Source organism: Misgurnus anguillicaudatus, chromosome 12 (assembly GCF_027580225.2).
Source record: "Misgurnus anguillicaudatus chromosome 12, ASM2758022v2, whole genome shotgun sequence".
Lineage (NCBI taxonomy): Eukaryota > Metazoa > Chordata > Actinopteri > Cypriniformes > Cobitidae > Misgurnus > Misgurnus anguillicaudatus.
Genome location: NC_073348.2, coordinates 26,394,994 through 26,411,613, shown reverse-complemented (window position 1 = coordinate 26,411,613; position 16,620 = coordinate 26,394,994). Strand labels below are relative to the sequence as shown.

Genomic DNA, 16,620 nt, shown 5'->3' with positions numbered 1-16,620 from the left:
GTGACAGCCAATACCTAATCATACCTCATTTAGAGCAGACACTTTGTCCTCCAGGGCCCAGGCATGCACACAGTCAATATGCAATTAAAATAAATCAGATCAACAATGGGTCCACAATTAACAACACTTCAGAGAAGAGAGGAAAACACATTTACACCTGTGACTTAGAGGCTGTTTAACTAAATTAAACAGAAATTGGTTTATTCATTTGGCCGTTCAATTTGCATAACATCAGCATGACACTGAAACTGACATTGTTATCATTTCAGTAGAAATAAGTCTGAGATTTAGAGCATCAAAGTTTGATTTCAATCATTGATTTCTCTTTCATTTCTTGTCTTATTCAGTTAATATTAAAAATATCAAGATTTTATTTTCACAGAATGTTCTTTATGTAGGAATTTTTAATGTAAATCACAAAAAAATGACTTAAGCTGGGATTTCACAGACTCTGTCACATATATACAGATGCAGTACACATAAAATGCATGCATATTCTGTATGGCATGGTTCTACTGCGATCTATCAGAATATTATACACACCCTACTCATGATCACGGTAGTAGGTTCTTAAATATGAATACTTTATTTTACTATGAAAAGTTCAGTGAAGAGCTTTAAAGGGGACATTTCACAAGACTTTTTAAGATGTCAAATACATCTTTGGTGTCTCCAGAGTACCTATGTGAAGTTTGAGCGCGAAATACCATATAGATAATTTATAATAGCATGTTAAACTTTGAAGGTGTGAGCAAAAATTTGCAGTTTTTGAGTGTGTTGTTTAAAATGTAAATGAGCTGATGAAATGCAAACACTGATCACCATAATGGTGGTTTGTTGAAATTGAAACTTAATTGTGCTGTCAATTCTTTCTCTCTCTCTCTCTCTCTCTCTCTCTCTCTCTCTCTCTCTCTCTCTCTCTATGCACTAAATGGCAGTGCTGTGGTTGGATAGTGCAGATTAAAGGCGGGGTGCATGATCTCTGAAAGCCAATGTGGACCCGCCCCACACATACGCAACCCAGGCAACGATTAGGTTAGTAGACACACCCCTTACTGCTGATTGGCTACAAGTGTGTTTTGTTACTCAGCTCGATTCCCTTTTCCAAAGTGTTTTTTTTTAATCATGCACCCCGTCTTTAAGTGGCAGTATTATTGTAATAAGATCCCATTTTGACATCACAAGGGGAGACAAATTTCAATGACCTATTTTTTCACATGCTTGCAGAAAACTAAGTTACTAGATTGATCTTTGAAAGACGTCAGTTTTTTTTAACGCTGCTAACAATATCTATATAGCCTACTGTCTACAAACATGAATAATATTAACATTACTATACATCGTTTAAAAGGTCAACAGGTTTAGCATCAGTGTATGGTCTCTGTTTTGAAATACAGATGCTCTACCATCATAAATACAGTATTTTGTTACAGAAGTCCAGATGACAACATGCAAAATATAAACGAGACTCCTTACCTTTGTGTTGATATAACGATCGCAAATCAAATCCAGTCTTTTTCAGATGTGTGAATAACCCATAAAAACTCTCCAATAAAATACATTCAATGACCATTTTTGTCCACAAATGCGTATAATCCGTGAAATATAGATATATTGTCTATTGTTTAAATCAGATTTCACATGCACGTCTTGTAATAGTATAATATACAATCTGAGGACTATTTACATCGTAACACTTGTATATGAGATTACACTCTTGTTCAAAACCGTGGTCAAACATTGTTTCTAAAAGTAGGCGGGAGTATAATACATAATATCCAAACAGCGCTGTCAAATATCGTGACGTCATCTGACTCGCTCGTTCCTCCAGTGACTTCATGGAAAATATTGATAGACAGAACATGTAGCCAATTAGATAACGATCTTTGTGTGACGTTTTATTTCCTGGTGTGGAAACTGCATTTTATACGCTTACATAAGGATAAATAATAAGAAGAACAAACGTGTATGCATATAAATAAAAAGACTTTTATTTTGGGGCTGACTGGCACTTAGAAAAGGCACTAGTCTTACAAAAACTCTTGCAAGAATCTCATTTTTGGGCCTATTGACCTCAAACATGAAATCTTCTTTAGACTTGTGGCTTTGGCATCATTGCATTGCATTTCTAGGTTGCACACACATATTTATCATTAAGATTTTTAGTATTATAAAAGATGTTATGCAAAAAAAAATTATTACGATGTACTTCAGCCTCTCTAACTTTTTACATTTTTTTATCTTAAAATAATTTTAAAACCTGGAAAATGAAGCTCAAAGTGTCTTCTATCTAATGATACCACAGTTATGCTTATACTTAATTATGGTTTAGTAAAAACAGCCCTTTTAGTGAAAGTAGGTCTTGTCATGGTTTGGGCCAGAGGGGGGGGTGCTTTTCAAGAGGTTAAGCTAGAACTTCACATATGTACTCTGGGGACACCAAAGATTTATTTGACATCTTGAAAAAGCGGCCAATGTATACTAAAGACTTTACACTTGCATGTCTGTTTGCCTGATATTCACACATCTGAGTGCTAAGGGATTCCACTTTCCAAGCGATTCCATAAAAGAAGAAGTGATGACATAACTCATCCAGTGACGCGTAAAACTCCAGATGCCTAAATCTGCAGCCACGTCAACTGTTACCGGGAGAAGCTCGGCCAACATCACGTATATGTAGGTCACATTAAAAACACATGCAGGCACACACAGATGCCAGCTATCAAAGACGGCCTGTCTTATGTAGCAGACTGAAGTTTACTTCAGTAGAACGGAGCAGTCTCTGATCATCCTGAGGATTATTCGTGTTGACTCATGCTGCTAGTTACATAAGAAGCCCATTTTGATCAAACGAAAAGTTTATTTTGTGACTTAAAGCAAAGTCCTTGTGTATAATCATGATAGGAAAAAAACATGAATAGCCTTAATTGTTTTACTTTAGTTGTTTAATGCACTAAATGTTTCCCCTGTTAGCATCTATAAGAGCGAGTCTGTACGAATATGGTAATGAAGGGGGATTAGTATGCTGTATGTGGGCGGAGTTTAAAAACGATGCAAACAGTGTTATAATTAACTCCAAAGAGCGGAGCATTATTTTTTGTAAACTGTGCCTCGGGGATCTCGGAGGGAATAAGGAACAAGATAACAATGTCCTTAGCTCCAAGCGTGTTAGACAAAATTTAGCGTCGCCGACAGCCTGATAGAATGAGAATTTATCTGAGATGTCTATTTGGGTATGTAAATTGTCTGTATATACCAGGGGTAGGCAACGTCAGTCCTGGAGTGCCGATGTCCTGCAAAGTTTAGCTCCAGCTCTAATCAAGCACAACTGAACAACTAATCAAGGTCTAAAGAGGCGAGGTTTTATTAGGTTTGTAGCTAAAATCAGCAGGACGTCAGCACTTCAGACATGGTTTCAGTACTGTGTTCCTGAAAACTCTCACTTAATGTTGCACATTTGCACCAACTGCATTTTGTTTATTAAACTGATAGCTCCACATGCAATTATACGGTAACTTACGGTAGGTAGGTCGGCAGGGGTCACTTTGTGTGCTTTCTGTCGAGTGGTTACTGGACACCGAGGAGACACTGGAGCTTCGGACAAACCCAAATGCAGCAAGACGAGCTGGCGGGAGCCGCGAGTAGCCAGGAGGACGCAGGCCAGATTGAGCTGGTTTCGGCAAAAGGGACTTTGCAGCCACTGGTCTTCTCTGATCTGAAAGTGAAGAAGAAGATGATTAGGACTAAAAAATGTAAAAGAAAAAAAAGAAAGAAAGAGAAAAAGAAAGCTGCCTATTTGACTTTTTTTAAAGGACGAGTTCGGTATTTTACACTTAAAGCCCTGTTTTCAGATTGTTTATAGTGAAATAGAACAGTTTTGACTGAAATTTCGACATATGTGGCTGCCCCGAGAATTTTCGGGTGTTTGTGTTTCACCTCCCACCTCTGGGTTTATAGATGCACTGAAACAATCCTTCCTAAAATGCATTAAACTTTCATTTACAAAGACGTGAAACTCACAGAGTGGTCAGGGGTGTTCACTGGTATGCTCACACAAAAATCGCTGCAAAAGAATAAACTTGTGGACCTATTTTTCCAAACGCCTCACACCCGTATATTCTTCCGTTGAGAGCTTGAATAAATAGACACTCCAGCCCAGGTGGTGGCGCTAATCTGCCTTTGCCAATTACAAGAATAGAAACAAAGTTCCCGGCGCGGAGTAATACCGTACCTCACAGCACATCTAATACAAGTCAATGGAGTTGGCAAAAACTACGATAAAACCTGTTGGAATGCGTATTTTGCAGCGATTTTTGTGTGAGCATACCAGTGAACACCCCTGACCACTCGGTGAGTTTCAGAGAATGGAAAACCATTTTTACCTTGTCTTTGTTGAATAATGGTAGTCTACCCACATTCACAAACATACAAAAAGTGCTAAACATGCTAAACATCTCAGTCTCATAGAAATTCCTCTTTTAGAAATGTCAGCCAGAAAACAGCCCAAACTGAAAAACTGATGCTTATGACATCACAGGCATCTCACTGCCCCTCCACTTTAAAATAATTGGCTACATTTTGCATTTTACAGTGGCAGCAAAGTCAGCCAATCAGTAATGAGATTGCAAGTTAAGCCAGTAGGGGGAACCAAATAGGTGCAAAACCACTTGTTTAAAATCCCCCACCCTAATAGAGCTATCTGAGAAAGGTTTTTAGGAAGCTTCTAAGGCATTACAGACCCCCCCAAAAAATTTTTTGTCTATATGTCACATCACAAAACAAGGATAAATACTCCGTTCAATCATTCTATGTCACCTTTAATGCATTTTAGGAAGAATTATTCCAGTGCACCTACTGTATAAACCCATTGTAGAGGTGGGAGGTGAAACACAAACACCGAAAATTCTCGGGGCAGCCGCATATGTCGAAATTTCAGTCAAAACCGTTCTATTTCATCATAAACAATCTAAAAACAGGGCTTTAAGTGTAAAATACCCAACTTGTCCTTTAAGTCTAGTTTTGATGCACAAGCCACCATGGGCGTTAGCTATGCATAATATATTCCTGTTATACCGCTGTGACATAATGAGGCATGGAGAACTTTTCTGCAGGGTACAGGATCATGAATGTAGCATCTGAGACAAAGATCATTTAGAAAACACGAGCAACAAAGAAAGTGTTGTGCCCTGAAATGAACCGTTTAAAGCTCAGACGTACTGTAGCTTATTCCTGTTAAGAACTGGCCACTAAGACTGAAAAAGGTGACTGACATGAACACTGACCAACCACACTTTGATTTGTTTTAATGTGGCATTTGGAGCAATCTGAAATAACATCACAATGACAAACCGCTGTGAAAAGATTATTGATGATAAAAATAATGTATTCCACCCCCCAAAAAACTATAGCTTATTTAACAGATAAAACAAAACCAATGGATATATTGTGGATCTACAAACTAAACTCTTCTAAGATTTGCTGTAACTAACCTGGAAAACTTCCCTCAAAAGGGCTCATTGTATCAGTTCAGTACCTTGTTAGCAACCTTTGTTACTAGGAGAACTGTACCAGTTTGCAGCCAACTTCAGCCAACTCAACTTCTGTGTGCAATATGCATCAGACAGAGAGAGAATTGACTGTGGGCGGTTGTGTTGTCTGTGGATGAGACTGACTTGGAAAAGAATCACAGTAGGATGTAAAGAGAACCAGAGAGAGATTGCGCTACTGCGCGGCTTCTCTTCAGTGAGAGGTGAAGATCATAAAGAGGTTTGTTGCTGTCTGCCCCTGGTCGTTCATCACCAAATATACCTCTGTAATATTCACACAGAGCCCTATTTCTCATCACGCTTATCTTTCACTCGGGAGACAGTGGCACTAGTTGCTAACTAAATGCAAAGCGTTTTGCTTACATGTGTTGGGACTTAATGGACTCATAAAACCAATTTGTTCACAAAAGGCCTTAATATGAAACTGAACAGGTCATCCTTCCATCCTACAGAAGCCTCAAAAATAGTTTTGATGTATAAAATACACTAAGGCCTCGTTGTACAGACAAGGCTTAGCTAAAGCCAGGACTAGACCTTAGTTAAAGGATTAGTCCATTTTCTTTAAAAAATCCAGATAATTTACTCAACACCATGTCATCCAAAATGTTGATGTCTTTCTTTGTTCAGTCCAGAAGAAATTATGTTTTTTGAGGAAAACATTGCAGGATTTTCTCATTTTAATGGACTTTAATAGAGCCCAACACTTAATACTTAACTCAACACTTAACAGTTTTTTCCAACTGAGTTTCAAAGGACTATAAACGATCCCAAACGAGACATAAGGGTCTTATCTAGCGAAACGATTGTCGTTTTTGACAAGAAAAATAAAAAATATGCACTTTTAAACGACAACTTCTCGTCTAGGTCCGGTCCTGAAAAGCGCCAGCGCGACCTCACGTAAATGCGTAGTGACGTAGGGAGGTCACATGTTACATATATGAAACGCACATTTGCGGACTATTGTAAACAATAAACTGACACATACATCATTCCGCATACAACAACCTCGGAACGGTCCTCTTTCTCAACACTTATGGGGCGTAGGTTTGCGTTCGTCCTCTGTGACCTCTTGACGTCATGACGTATTGCGTGAGGTCGCGCTGGCGCATCACAGGACCAGACCTAGACGAGAAGTTGTGGTCCAAAAGTGCACACTTTCTATCTTTCCTGTCAAAAATGACAACCGTTTCGCTAGACAAGACCCTTATCCCTCGTTTGGGATCGTTTATAGTCCTTTGAAACTCCGCTGAAAAAAATTTTTAAGTGTTGAGTTAAGTATTAAGTGTTGGGCTCTATTAAAGTCCATTAAAATGAGAAAAGTCCTGCAATGTTTTCCTCAAAAAACATAATTTCTTCTCGACTGAACAAAGAAAGACATCAACAATTTGGATGACATGGTGTTGAGTAAATTATCTGGATTTTTAGTAAGTAATTTAGTAATTTAGTAAAGTAATTTTATTAGCATCTTTTATAAACATGACGTTACTAAAATGTTACTGGTGTGTATCTTGAGGCAAATCAATGGCACGGGCGTATTTCAAGATCTGTCAGTACAAGCTTTATAAAAGAATTGGGAAAAAATTCCAAGTCTAGGCACTCAGTAGGATGCAAAAGTAAAACCTTTATTATTTTCAAAGGGGTTAAAACATTAAAACACCAACGCGTTTCGGCCCACTGGCCCAATTCTTTTTTATTAATAATTAACCCTTCCAAGAGCACCAGAGGATACAAGGGATACCAGCAGCGCTCTATCTCCACTTTGCACAAGCTATAAACAGTTGAGACAACTCAAACATGTGTTTTAATCTAGGACTAGCATAAAGCCTTATCTGTGTTAATATGTGTTAATTTCATTGCATCTACAAACAAATAAAAAAAATTCTCCTTTCACTCTCAGAAATGAAGGTAAAAGCTATCATTGGGGTGGTACCCTTTGAAAACGTACAACTAAAAGTACTAAATGTATACATATTTGTACCAAAATAGTACATATTAGGACCTCTTTATAGGGCACCGTTCCAGTGAGAGATTTTGTACTTTTATTTCTGAAAGTGTTATGAGCCATTTCTGCAATTACTTTATTTAACTGATCCCGTGGTAATTTTCTGTGAATGCATTTGGTCAGTTATTCTGTTTGCATGTGTCCATCTATTATTTAAGAATCTAAACCTAACAAACTTCTATTTGTAAATTATTTAAACACTATGGGCTCTATTTTAACAATCTAAGAGCATTGTCTAAAGCACACAGCGCACGGTCTAAATGGGTGTGTCCGAATCCACTTTTACTAATTTAATGACGGGAAAAATGGTCTATGCACCATGCGCACGGCCTAAAAGGGTTGTTCCTATTTTCATAATGAGTAATGGGTGTGTTTTGGGCGTAACATGCAAAAAACCAATGAGAGTCTCAGCTCTCATCCCCTTTAAAAGCAAGTTGCGCTCATTAAATAACAAAAAACAATATTGCGCCATTGACTTTAGACCAGGTTTTTGTTGGTCAATGGTGCAGTTTATTTTAGTTGCCTCAAAATAGCAACGTGTCAACAATGCGCCTGAACACACCTTGTTTCAGACCAGAATGCCCATGGGTGCAAAATTGGGCGGAAATGCATTTGCTATTTAAACAACGTGGTGCTAAACGTGAAAATGATAATTAAGCCAGGGCGAAACTAGCAAAAGACACTTGCATCGCGGATTGCGCTGCATTGCGCATGCGTGTGCCAGCTTTCGTTCTTTAAAGGAACAGTTCACCCAAGTATAAACAATTAATATTTTGAGCTGATTTAGCGATCAGTATGCAACTTTAAATCTTAGGATCTCTTCGTTTTTGCATGTCTTTTGACTATTTGTTACATGCATTTTTCATCACAAGACACGCAAGGATCAATGAGATTAAAAGTTATCAAAAATGCTGCAATGCTGATTTGCATGTTTGCAATAATACATGACCTATTGTTTACTAAATAAGCTGACAATATTTATTATTTTCTCTAAAAAACATATCATATTGCTTCAGAAGACACATAAATCCACTGGAGGGATTTAGTTTTTCATATTAAGGTGAAATATATTTAAAAAATTCCACCTTGACTGCTAATGTCATATTTAATGCAACAATTTTTATACATATTTAAGTGTTCTCCAAGTGTCTAAATACAATTTTAACTATTTCTCTGTCTGACCAATGATAAATGTGTGGTGCTTAAAGGGACACTCCAATTTTTTTGAAAATAGGCTCATTTTCCAGCTCCCCTAGAGTTAAACATTTAATTTTTACCGTTTTGGAATCCATTCAGCCAATCTCCGGGTCTGGCGGTTCCACTTTTAGCATAGCTTAGCATAATCTATTGAATCTGATTAGACCATTAGCATCGCGCTAAAAATAACCAAACAGTTTCGATATTTTTCTTATTTTAAACTTGACTCTTCTGTAGTTACATCGTGTACTAAGACCGACAGAAAAATAAAGTTTGCGGATTTTTTAGGCAGATATGGCTAAGAACTATACTCTCATTCTGGCGTAATAATCAAGGACTTTGCTGCTGTAACATGGCTGCAGCAGGCGTAGTGATATTACGCAGTGCGCAAAATATTGAAAGTTACCAAGGGGACTATTTTTGGGTGCTGCATAATATCATTGTTCTTCCTGCAGCCATGTTATGGCAGCAAAGTCCTTGATTATTACGCCAGAATGAGAGTATAGTTCCTAGCCATATCTCCCTAAAAAAATCGCAACTTTATTTTTCTACCGGTCTTAGTACAATTTTCCGATAAAATTTTCTTAGTACACAATGTAACTACAGAAGAGTCAAGGTTTAAAAAGGAAAAATCTTGAAACTCTTTGATTATTTTTCAGCGCGATGCTAATGGTCTAATCAGATTCAATGGTTTATGCTAAGCTATTCTAAAAGTGGTAGCGCCAGACCCGGAGATCGGCTGAATAAATTCCAAAAAATGTAAAAATCAGTTGTTTAACTCAAGAGAAGCTGAAAAATAAGCCTATTTTCAAAAAAAGTGAAGTGTCCCTTTAACAGGTTTTATGTTCTCCAAACGAAACATAAGAGCCACCCAGAGTTCTTTCTGTTTTAATTAATCCAGAAAGCAAAACATTAAAGATACCCATAGTGTGCTGAGCTGTGGCCCATTAGCTGCTTTTACAGCAGGCCTACATGAATCATTTCAATATCCGTACTTAATAAAGCCCTCGGTTTGAAAGGCTAATGGCTTTCCCTTATCCCCGTGTGCTTATTTCTACACCAGTAAAAGTGACAAAAGTTGTTTACATGTAATTAATGAGAATTATTATGAGTATCAGGACTATTGCCTGTCTTTGGACTGTAGGCCTTTAAGATCAAATATCTTTACAACTGATACCATTGGGACTGAGCTAGAGGCTCCAATATGATCATGCCATTAATATTTTAAGATATACCAAACGATTTTGACAAACACTGAAAGATGAAAAGAAGGATACAGTAAAACACATGTAAAATATGTAAAGCAGCAGTACTTTTTATAAGGGAAACCAAAGTGTATTCGTAGAGAGTGCATAAATACTATAAATATGATCTACCACAGTCACAGAGCGAATTTAGGGACCAACATCAAGGCTCGCTTTGAACTCCCAGACTCCCTCCGGCATGAGACCGTAATTTGGGGCAGGTGGAAAAATGATCCCCTCCTGCGCTTTGAGATAAAGCACCCCTTCTCCCCCTGTTCCCCATGACAGTGTTATTGGAGCAAAGCGCAGTGCATGCTAAATGACAATCCACGTTTTCTCATTTCCCGTTGTGTTCTCAGACATTTATTAGCTGCACTGTCAGCAGAATGCCGGAGAGAGTCATCCTCCACAAATGAACCAAAACGCAAGCACATACACACTCTGCAAATGCGCACACAGCGCACTTGCATTCATTTATCACTATTCAAACGTGCCTCAGCTCCTATGTTCCTATCTGCACTCCCCCCACCCCAAACCCGAGCCATCAAGGTCTTTAATGAAATTGCAGGCAGCGTCTCCTCTGCGTGAGGGTCGTGATCATTAGAGATAAACGTGATCCTGTTCTGCCAAGAGAAGTTTTTTATTCTCTATCAATCATTCTTTTTTGCACCGTTACTGCTTTTTCATCGGATGAGGGGTCATTTAATAAACATAATATTTTACATCATCAGTTTACATTTTTTACATCTATTTTATATTATATATATTTTTTTAGTTTAAAGCCAGAAGAGAGCCATTTCTGCTGTGTTTAGGGAGTAAATAAAGTAAATGATCATGAAGTTTGTGCCTATTATGAGTTGATGCTGAGGAATTCAGTTATTTCTCACTGTGTTATTGCATGAATACATTACAAGAGCTCTCTTATCAATGCCTCATTGATGTGATGATAAACACTTAACAGTGTTAATGAATAAGAAAAATGCAAACAAATTGTTTTTCAAATGAATAAACTAAATGTATATTGCATCTATACTGGGCTGAATGCACAAATAACTCTCCTGCTCTGTATTGGCACAAAGCTGTTTTTAATAATGCAGTATAATAATTTAATAACAAAACTATCAGATATATTCTGTTACACTGTCAGAAATAACATGGTCAAAAAATGGTCCCACGCTGTCACTGGGGCAGTACCCTTTAAAAAGGTCCTAATATTTACCATTTAGGTACATGTATGTATACATTTGATTATGAAATACATTTGTGGTACTAATACAAACTACAAACTTTTTCGGTACAAAGGTTACCGCCCCAGTGACAGCTAGAGATCATTGTGCAATGTACAATTTAAAAAAATTAGGTTAAAACTTTATTTTATAGTGTCTGTGTTACAATGTAATACAGTGTAAATAAATAAATAAATAATACAAAGCAACAACATGTACTTAGTGTTAAGTACACTGTAAAATAAAGTGTTACCAAAATTGATATTAAAGGGCACCTATTTCATTGCTAAAAAACTACGTTATTTTGTGTATTTGTTTGCATGGTTTATGGTTAAAAAACACATTATTTTATTTTAATATATATTATTATACATACCGTACATTTTTGTAGCTCCAGATTTCACTCTCTTTCTGAAACGCACGAATTTGAAAAGCTCTGTGTCCCTGACTGGCCAGCCAATCTGTGCGTTGTGGTCTGAATACCTATGACATCAGCAGGAAATGTGACGCTCCTTACCATGTTTAAAAGATTTGCGCACAATGCAATGCTAACAGGAGTTAACTTACAGACTGTGAGGAGGGAAGAATTATTATAATGTCGGTCTTATCTACAACACCAATCCCAGGAAGTAAACTGTTGCCTACAATCTGTGTGTTTTTTGTTGAAGTCCACAATTATTTTTTTAATGTTGGAGACGATAACTCGCGTCATTGTTTACTTTGGGGTTTGTACCTTTTGCATATCGTTACATGTACTTACACACAAAGGAAATGTAAAATTGTGAATCGGACAAGTGTAATTCAATGTATCATAATTAATTGGGTTAACAATTGTTTATTGTTTGTCCATTTTTATTTCTCCCAGAGAACTTTAGAGGAGACATATGAGATCAAATGTATACCTTAATGATTAAGTAACCATGTTCTCTAGATATCTTTTTACCTAACATCAGTATCCTTACAACAGCAGAAAACTTATTAGAATTATCATGTTCTAGATACCACTTGTGACCACGCACAGTCAGGAGCAGATATCGGCATGACTCAAGTGTTAATTGCTTTGCACTTCAAAGCATTGCAAACAGCCAAACAGCAAGAAATCGGCATCAATATGCATTAATGGAGACTGCCATTGCAGTAAGATATCAGTGTGCAGATAGACAGATGCCCTCTGGATAAAACACTGAGGACAATCGACACCAATGCCAATAGTGGGTTTAAAATGAAATAATTCATATCTTCACCTTGGCAGGCAAAGTTGTCGGAAATTGACTGCGCTTGAGGAACAGTGGGAAATTTTTAAGCTCAAACAGATCCTCCTTATGGCACAAAATGAATGTGAATTTTATTTATATTTAAGTGAACACCAGGAGGTAGTGTGTATTTTACGCTGACTAAAGGCTGAGATGAGTTTATCTGTAACAATTACAAATGCATAGCTGACAGGGATGAGACAACTTGCATATTTCGTTCTTTTCCTTGCCTGGGTTGAAATTTATTCATCTCAAAATACCCCAGAGTCACCACTGCCTGTAGGATGAAACCTTGGTGTTTATATCAGTCAAGAACTATTTACTACACAGTTTTGCAAGCTTCTTCCGAACTTCCACTAGGGTGGCATTCGAATCATTCAATTCCACGGCTGAAAATGTGACTGTGAGATTCATTTAAACTATGCAAAGTGAAACACCAATCTCACCTTGAGGTTCCTGAGGGATTTGAGTGGTCGGGTTAACAGCCTGCATTGGTTGGCTGAAAGCCAATGGTGACTTTGGGTGGCCTGTCAGGACCATCCTATTTTTGGCAGCTGCAGGAGTCCTGTTTACAGCTCCAACACCAAGTTGAGGTCTCAGGCCCCGGGGAGAACGATAAAGACTCCCTGTATCCTGTGCTGGTACAGTGGATCCTGATGTGTTCTCAGGTCCAGACACCGGAGACCCAAACCCGACAGGAGATCTGCTCACCTATTTAGGCAAAAAACAACAACATTAGAACTAATTCAGCTGCAGAAAAATAAAGCATTTGGTTAAATCGTCCTTACCATTACAGAGATGGGTTTGTTGACAGTCCCATAGAAGGTATCGGCCCTGGCTGTCATTTTGTGGGGCAAGGTGCTGCTGCTGGGTGGTTTAATCCCAGACACCATTAGTCCAGGTGAGAAGAACCGGACTTTTTGTATCTCTTGACGATATTTGTCATAGAGCAAGTTTGAGGCACTCAGCACAGAGGCATCCCCTTGATCTCCTGTTGTAGGTTTGGATTGAGTCCCACTATACGTTGTAAGGTTTGTAGATAAGGACGACGCCTCGTAATTTCCGTCAAGGGGCTGAGGTTTCACCTGCGGGGTCTTCCGAATATACGTGATGATTTTGGGGCGAACGCTTTTCGGCTTAAGTAGACACTTGGATGGAGGGGAGCTCTCTGTTGGAGCCTGATCTTGAAGAGGTTTATGGATGCTTGTGTTGATTGTTGTTTTGACCGGGGTTCTTAAACCAGAGCTGTACCCCTGTGATACACCATAACCTAACTGAGGACCTCGAGAAGGTAAAGTCTTGATGGGTGAAGACGAAGTCTGTCTTTGAGGTGACACTGTGGTCCTCGGTGACGGAGGAGTCGACGGTCTAGTCGGACTGCTGTAGGTCCGCCGACTAAAGTGAGTCTTCCTCTCCAGGCTCGAAGGACTTGCAGCACGATCTGCTGAGCTCTGCCTCTTTAAACGTTGTGTCTCTCCTTTCAAGGTCTGGTTTGGAAGCATCTCTGAGCATATGTTGGGAGACTTATTATTCAGTTCTGCAGTTTGCTGATGGCTGTGAACCATCTCTGAGGTGTTTGAAGGCTGATGCCCTCCCTGGATGTCTGTGGTGACAAATCCTGAGGTTTGCGTTTTTTCTGTATCAGTAGTAAGAGGACGGACTAGTTGCCTACAAGAAGGTAGCACTCTCACCATACCTTTCGTCAATTCAGATGAAGTCCTTTTCCCCTGGTTCTGCTCTGCATTCATAGTGAGTTTTTGTATTTGCATGCCTCCATGTGAAGGATACCCCACACTTGGAGTGATTAGCTTACTTCTGTCACATTGTGGTTCCTGAGGCAGTGTGGTAGAGTTGTGGTTTTGGTCCAAATCCCTGGGAAGCTCCTTGTTTCTGTCTGAGTGGATGTAGGACTCAGTAGTGGCTGGTTGCTGGTTCTTGCCTTTGACTGAGGTAGACTTGGTAAGCTGGGAAGAGAGAGGCTGTGTGCGACCTGCACTATCCAGAGCGCTGGCTAAGCTTCCACTGAGGCTAGTAACTACAGAAAGAGAAGATGAAAACACATTGCTTTCAGAACCACTCCTCGTCTCTCTCAGGGTCCTATATCCCCCAGAACGAGAGCTTGAGGTCCTGAGGTCAAGAGGTTGACTATTTTCATTTTCACCTCCGTCCAGACTGTGATTTTCATTGTGGTCTTTCCAAGCAGATCTAACAGAAGAGCTTACGGTTGAAGATGTCGACGTTCTGTCACAATAGTTCTTTGATACTGTCTTGTTCTTCTCACTCTGAACCCCACATTCTTTATCCGGAGTGAGTGTTTCTTGACACTCCAGAAGTTCAAACTCTTCCAGCTCGGGGTCCTCACTCCGAGAATGTGTTCCCCAGATGATGATCCTCTCCTGGGTATGCTCTCTGCTCTCTGCCTTAGATATTTGGTTGGCATTGGCATCTCCCCCTATTTCTAGAAAAGTCTGCGTATCATTGTCCTTTATTTCTTCTTCTTGGTTATCTTCTGCAGCTTGAATCCCTCTTTGCATGCTCATGTTGTATCAGCCAAAGCCTCAGTATCAAAAGTTCCACAGAAGTGCTGGATCCATCAAAGGTCTTGTTTCATTCTTTTGTCACTACAGCAGGCCTTTAAAGTTGTCAGTTCGGATGGAGTCACATTTCTTCCACTTCTTCTCCAAAATACTACCAAAAGAACAATGAGCCGTTTTGGTCACTTGTTAAAAGTGCAGTGCGCTTGATGGCATGATATCCACAGTGAGGACCTTAAAACTCCTTGATTATTCACCTGATGCCAACCCTGCATAGAAAAAAGAAATTGTGTTAGCAGTGCAGAGGGTGTTTCAGCTAAAAGTATCCCCAATATCCCAGATGGGCATAAGATCTGCATTTATGTAGATGCAAATGTTGGGTGAAAATTACTTGCTTACACAAAGAAAAATGTCATGCTTATCTGAGATAAGCGACAAAATTCCAGAAGCTTTAAAAATCTGTTTATAAAGCTGTTTATTGTTTCATTGAATATAAAACAGCTTAAGGAAATGCAATACATTCTGTAAACATTTAGACTTGACTGAACAATGTAATATAATGAAGAAAACGTTATTAATTTTACCCAGGAATGCTTGCACAACAAAAAGAAAGAGTAAATATTGTATATTTGGCGTAGTTTTCATCTAGAGTTAATACCAGCTAGGAAAAATAAAGGACTATGTTCTCTAGTTTCATCAGCTGGTTGATGGTCTTAAAATCCCAAACTTATCCCCCAGTCCAGACTGTGTGTGTGTGTCTAGATAAATAATTGTATAATGAAATAAATGTATAGACAACCATACAGTCACTATACCCAACATGTTATGTGGGTGGTAAATAACTGTAAAATTTTCTTCACCTTTCCGAGCCGCAAATGCATAAGCCTACATAATAATAGCATGTCTATGGTGACTAACAAAACAGCTTTTGTATTTCTCAGACATCTTTGGCTCACTCTTGTAAAGACAGATGGCAAAACCTCCTCCTCTATAGTAATTAATTTTTCAAATCTCCATTGGTGAGAATTATGTATGGCCAAATCGGGAAACCAATTTGCATAAATGAGGACCGATGTGCGAGGTGAGAAGAGATGTGTGCTGGAATCTCCCTCTGCAGGTTTGCCCAACAAAAAAATAGAAGAAAAGAAAAAAAGCGGTAAGGAGGATTGTAAAATATCCTGTAATTTACAACACGGCTCACCTGGGACAAAAACCTCACAACCGTTAAACGAATGTGTTTTTGTTGTTGCATCTTTATTAACACTGACACAAACAACAGCTGCCTGCCTATTATTATGTTTTGGGCAATGAAACAAAGTATCTATCCTGTCCTCTATAGAGAAAAGGTCCGACGCAGAGAAAAGAACAAAGCAAGGTCGGTTTGACATTTATATCCCAGTATGGATACAGGGGGGTTGGGGTCCGTCCATGTGCTGACTGGGTGGAACATGTGGGTGGGTTGACAGTGACTTCGGTGGGCTTAAATCAATCTCAAAATGGAGATTTAAGGAAGGGGGTTGGGTTTTTTACAAGACTCGATTCACACATCGACTTTAATGATTTTTGCTTCCGCTCACTGAGTTAACAGGAAGGAGTAAGCCTCTGTGGATCCACCGGT

General features: G+C 38.8%; 1 protein-coding gene across 2 annotated transcripts in view; it reads right to left on the bottom strand.

Moving 5' to 3' along the window:
- The window catches only part of mtus2a (microtubule associated tumor suppressor candidate 2a), a 92,306-nt gene that overhangs the window by 30,483 nt on the left and 45,203 nt on the right, over nucleotides 1-16,620 (bottom strand). For both annotated transcript variants that reach the window (XM_055208544.2, XM_055208545.2), the window contains exons 2-4: nucleotides 13,257-15,271; nucleotides 12,915-13,179; nucleotides 3,521-3,715 (exon numbers count right to left, since the gene is read on the bottom strand). In XM_055208544.2, coding sequence (XP_055064519.2) covers nucleotides 3,521-3,715; nucleotides 12,915-13,179; nucleotides 13,257-15,008 — 2,212 coding nt within the window. In that variant the 5' untranslated portion in view covers nucleotides 15,009-15,271. The remainder of the gene's footprint in view (nucleotides 1-3,520; nucleotides 3,716-12,914; nucleotides 13,180-13,256; nucleotides 15,272-16,620) is intronic.